Consider the following 4,700-nt stretch of genomic DNA (forward strand, 5'->3'; position numbering starts at 1 on the left):
TATTTTCATCTTTGCATTAAACCACGAACAACGATGCCTTGATATTGTAAAAGTATTAATTGGTTTAACTTGGTGATTTATATACCCTTTTATAACCATTATTTTTTCACTACCAAGCAACATAAGTCATGGCGAATGGTTTTATTTTAGTAACTAACCGATATTGCTTGTATAAGTCAATGTTACAAAACTTGTCGTAAAGAAAATATATAAAACGTCAACGGACACAAACGCTTGATGAACGTGACTGTTTTTATCATGGTTTTTGCTATAAATGTCACCATTTGTCAATGTGGGCAGTTAATAAATCCAATTTTCCGTTCACATGTGTTGGAGGACTGGACCATCCTAGACGTGTTCAAAGTAAGTGCTAATTTCCTCTCTAATTAACTCCAATATTGTAAATCTTATGCACATTATCTTATCAGAATCTTCTGCTTATTTCACATAGTTATGTAAGAGTTTCGGAAAAGAAATATTTATTTCGTGTATAGCATTTCATTGGTGAAGTCCTAGTTTCCGTGATCCTAAGAATAGTTCTGCCATCTAATACTATTTTATTTATGTTTCTAATAAAACTACCTATCCGCAGTAATTTAGAGATATGGCATTGTGTTAAATATAGGGGTAGAGAAATCAAACACAAACAACACAAACAGGAAATCTTGTAGTTAATGGTTTCACATGGTCTGCAGACGACACATTATAAATTATAATTACAAATGTATATATATTTTCAGAATATTTACATGGACTGATTGCAACTAAATTTCGTCACAAAAAAGCATAAAAAAGAATATTTGCAAAAACATGCGAATAGAGTGAAACTTATTACAATGAAAATATTAATATATACATATGCGATAATATCAGTCACGTAGTAAAATGTTAATATTTCTTAATTATAATTTAGTTTTTATCGATTTAGATCTCGACACAACTCTTTCGTAACTTCAGTAGATTAAAGAAGAAAAGATGAAGCATGTGCCCCTAGCACATTGCTTCCCTAAAATTATATTAATTTCTCTACCCTTTTAGACTTTTTAATTTTTATCATGCTTATTTTAAACGGACTCACCCAGCTTTAAATGTTTGGAAATGCCCTTATTTTGTGCATGGCTGCATATATGTTGCCTCTTCAGATTACTTATCTGCTGTGGACACATTTCTCAAAGCTGAAACTAAAAATCTTATGAATGATATACATAAATCAATAATTTATTCAATAAAAAATTGTATATATTTAAAGGGTAAATGAGGTGTATACACTTGCAGTAAATGTGATGGCTTCGGAAACGCCGCACCTGAAACAATCACTTGACTGCATTCGGGAGCTGAAAGCAGTGCCTGACGTCATCAATCTTGATGGTCATAAACTCACAGTTGCAGCTCTCAAACGTATTGCCAGCGATAGCAAAGTCAAAGTCAAACTGACAGAAAATGCGGTGAACGAAATTGAAAAGAACGCTAAATTCTTACAGGATTTAGTCGACAATGATAGCAGCGTATACATATATGGCCTCAATACAGGGTTTGGGGGCTCGGCAGATGTTCGCGCCAAAAATGCAGAAGATGTTCAAGATTCTCTTTTACGACATCTAAATATTGGATTTGGGAAAAAGTTCTCCCCTGGTCCCGTTCGTGCTGCAATGGCTGTTAGAGCAAATTCACTCAGTCTGGCATATTCTGGAGTGTCTGCGGATTTTGTCCAAAAGCTTGTTGATCTTATCAACTGTAATATTGTACCGGCTGTTCCTCTTCGCGGGTCTATTAGCGCCAGTGGTGATCTTATTCCACTTAGCTATGTCGCAGCTGCAATGATTGGACGAGAAGATTTGACAGTCTTTTACCACGGAGAGAAAATGAAATGCCAATCAGCTCTCGCGTCTGCAAACATTACTCCAGCGGTAATGGGTCATAGAGACGGGCTTGCCGTTGTCAATGGTACATCGTTTACAGTTGGTATTTCAGCACCTGTTCTTTACGATGCAAATATCGCTTGTCTTCTGACACAAGCATGTACAGCTTTGGCAGTTGAAGCACTTCATGGAACCACAGAAAGCTTTCATCCAATCATACAAGGTTGTATGCCTCATTGCGGTCAGTCGGAAGTTGCAAAAAATGTGCGTGCCATTTTACAAGGCAATCAACTTGCAGTCCATCGCCTTGATATGAACAAAAAGGAAACGCTCTCAACACATCGCCTTAAGCAAGACCGCTACAGCTTACGAAGTGCGCCACAATGGCTTGGCCCAGTCGTAGAAACAATGAAAGAGGCAAACAGGAAGTTTCTTGTCGAGTTACAAGGCGTGTCGGATAATCCAATTATTGATCATCGCACAGGAACTATTCTAAATGGCGCCAATTTTCAAGGAGAAACGTTGTCACTTACGCTTGACCATATGCGACAAAGTATAGGCGTCTGTGGAAAATTGTTATTTGCCCAATTTTCAGAGCTAGTCAACGTAAACTTGAACTTTGAGCTACCTCCGAATCTATCAGGAAGCGATTTCCACGTTGATTTTGGTTTTAAGGGAGCTGATATCGCGATGGCAGCATACATGTCTGAGTTAGACCACGTGGTTAACCCAATGAGTAATCACGTGGTTAGTGCCGAAATTCACAACCAATCAGTGAACTCGTTAGCGCTGATAAGTTGCCGCCTCACTAAAGAAGCTTTGGAAATTATACAGATGATGCTTGCCAACCACTTAAATATGCTTGTACAGGCTGTTGACCTTCGATACCTCCGCAAAATGGCTTTGAAACAGTTATCAAACCTCAGTACAAAACATATTGAAATCGCTGACTGCATACATCAAACGAAATGGTACGAGTTCGTTCTTCGTCCAAAAGACATAATACAAGAACTGGAGATGAAAATAGATGGAAAAAAGACGCTACTGCAAGCTGGACTTGAGAACGGACTGCAAGATGTGTATGGTGATATGAAGAATGGAAAATGTAGCACACATGAACACCTCGGACAAGGTAAAGATGAAATGCATTTGATTAATATATGGCAATTATCTAAAGCTTATTTAAAGTATCTTATAAGTTTAAAAATGTTTGCCAGCTCTTCGAAACAAAGTTACATTTTATAATGATTTCTCTTGGTCTTAAGTACTATCTGGGTTTCTTTATATCATGTAAGATGTTGCGTTGTTGTAAATTTCTATATAAGGGACCAGTTTAGCTACACAAGATGTTTCTTTTTCAGGGACGAAGCGGTTATATAACTTTGTAAGGAAAGAGCTGCAAATACCGTTCTACCACGGACAGGGGCCGATGGACAAATGGATTGACGATATATTTAAATCGATTCGGGACGGAAGAATTGATGACATCATTCTGGACGTATTTGCTGAGAACAATGTATGCCATGAACAGTGTTGAAATGGAAAACAAAAATGTCGTGTCCGATCAAACCTTACTTTCAAAAAGTGCTTAATTAAAAAAATTGAATGTTTTAAGCTAAAACCATTTGATCTACTGGACTGAGCATAGACTTATAATTGGAATAATTGGCAAGTCTTCGAAATCTATTTAGTCGTCAGACCAAACAAATATTGGTAGCGAAAATTCAGACCCTGATGTTCTTATTTGCAAATGCCGAAAGTAGTCCAAACTCCTCGAAGCGGTTACTTCCCTTCATTTGTACATTAACGCCGAAAAATTAAGGGGAGATCACTGCGTAAAGATTGTCAAATGACAGGCGCATTAATTTTCCTAAAGAAAAAATAGTTCCCGATTGGTCGAAGATTTCTAATATTGTGTTATTCTTATAGATATACATGCTTATATTAAGCTCCATGATTATTTACTTCAGTGTTAAACAACAGGTTTACCGTGAACAAAATATATCGAAATTAATAAGGGTTACAAACTCTAATTTAGAATAATATGGTATTCTTCAGGCTGTTATCTTATAACTCCCCGTGGTCGAGGGGTTTACACGCTCGCTTTGGAAGCGAGAGGTCTGGAATTCAAATCCTAGATTAGGCAATTCGTTTTTTTTGTTTTTTGTTTTTTTGTTTTTTTTAATTGTTTAAGTCAAATAAACATTGAATTGAATATCAGTGGTGCAATTTGTCTTATAGCAAATTTACTACAGTTATAACACTGGAAATAGCATTGGTGACAATATACAAACAATTGGATTATAATCTCGCAACCTTCACCTTTCTGACATTCTGAGACCCAAACAAAGTCAGCGCCTTCTTTGCTTTGATTATTGAATGTATTTATCAACCAGATTTTACCAGTTGTATTTCTTGTTCTCATTGCTCACGGGCGTTCTACTTGGGCTAGCGCTATGAGACTTTTTTCCAGATTTGAAGTTTTATACATGTAGTATATTTCCACAGTTTTTGCTGTACACCGTTTAAAATGACACAATGCTAATTTTTTCACTGTCAAATTAAGCTGAATTAGATATATTTTTTTCAAAGATTGATTGTTCTAATGGTGATTGGCCAACAGTTTATACGAGGGATGATCAAAAATTAACCGAACTTTATAAATGATTCTTAACCTGTTAAATGAATTTACATAACAATACACGGAAAATAAATTGGAATCTATCCCCTAAATGATACAAAAATACCAACACGAAATATTAACAAAGAAAAAAGTTATGATGTTATTGGCATGCACATGTAAAGCAATGCGGCGCACGGTATAACTTTAAAATTGACGTT

General features: G+C 36.1%; 1 protein-coding gene across 1 annotated transcript; it reads left to right on the top strand.

Annotated features, from left to right (window-relative positions):
• Positions 1-269: 269 nt before the first annotated feature.
• On the top strand, positions 270-3,544 carry LOC132739082 (uncharacterized). Its single transcript, XM_060726733.1, has 3 exons — positions 270-363; positions 1,250-2,991; positions 3,221-3,544. The coding sequence occupies exons 2-3, from the start codon at positions 1,284-1,286 to the stop codon at positions 3,394-3,396; spliced, it is 1,884 nt and encodes a 627-aa protein (XP_060582716.1). The 5' UTR covers positions 270-363; positions 1,250-1,283; the 3' UTR covers positions 3,397-3,544.
• The last annotated feature ends 1,156 nt before the right edge of the window (positions 3,545-4,700 follow it).

The sequence above is a fragment of the Ruditapes philippinarum genome, unplaced genomic scaffold, assembly GCF_026571515.1.
Source record: "Ruditapes philippinarum isolate M1 unplaced genomic scaffold, ASM2657151v2 ctg2990_1_1_1_1, whole genome shotgun sequence".
NCBI classification, from domain to species: domain Eukaryota; kingdom Metazoa; phylum Mollusca; class Bivalvia; order Venerida; family Veneridae; genus Ruditapes; species Ruditapes philippinarum.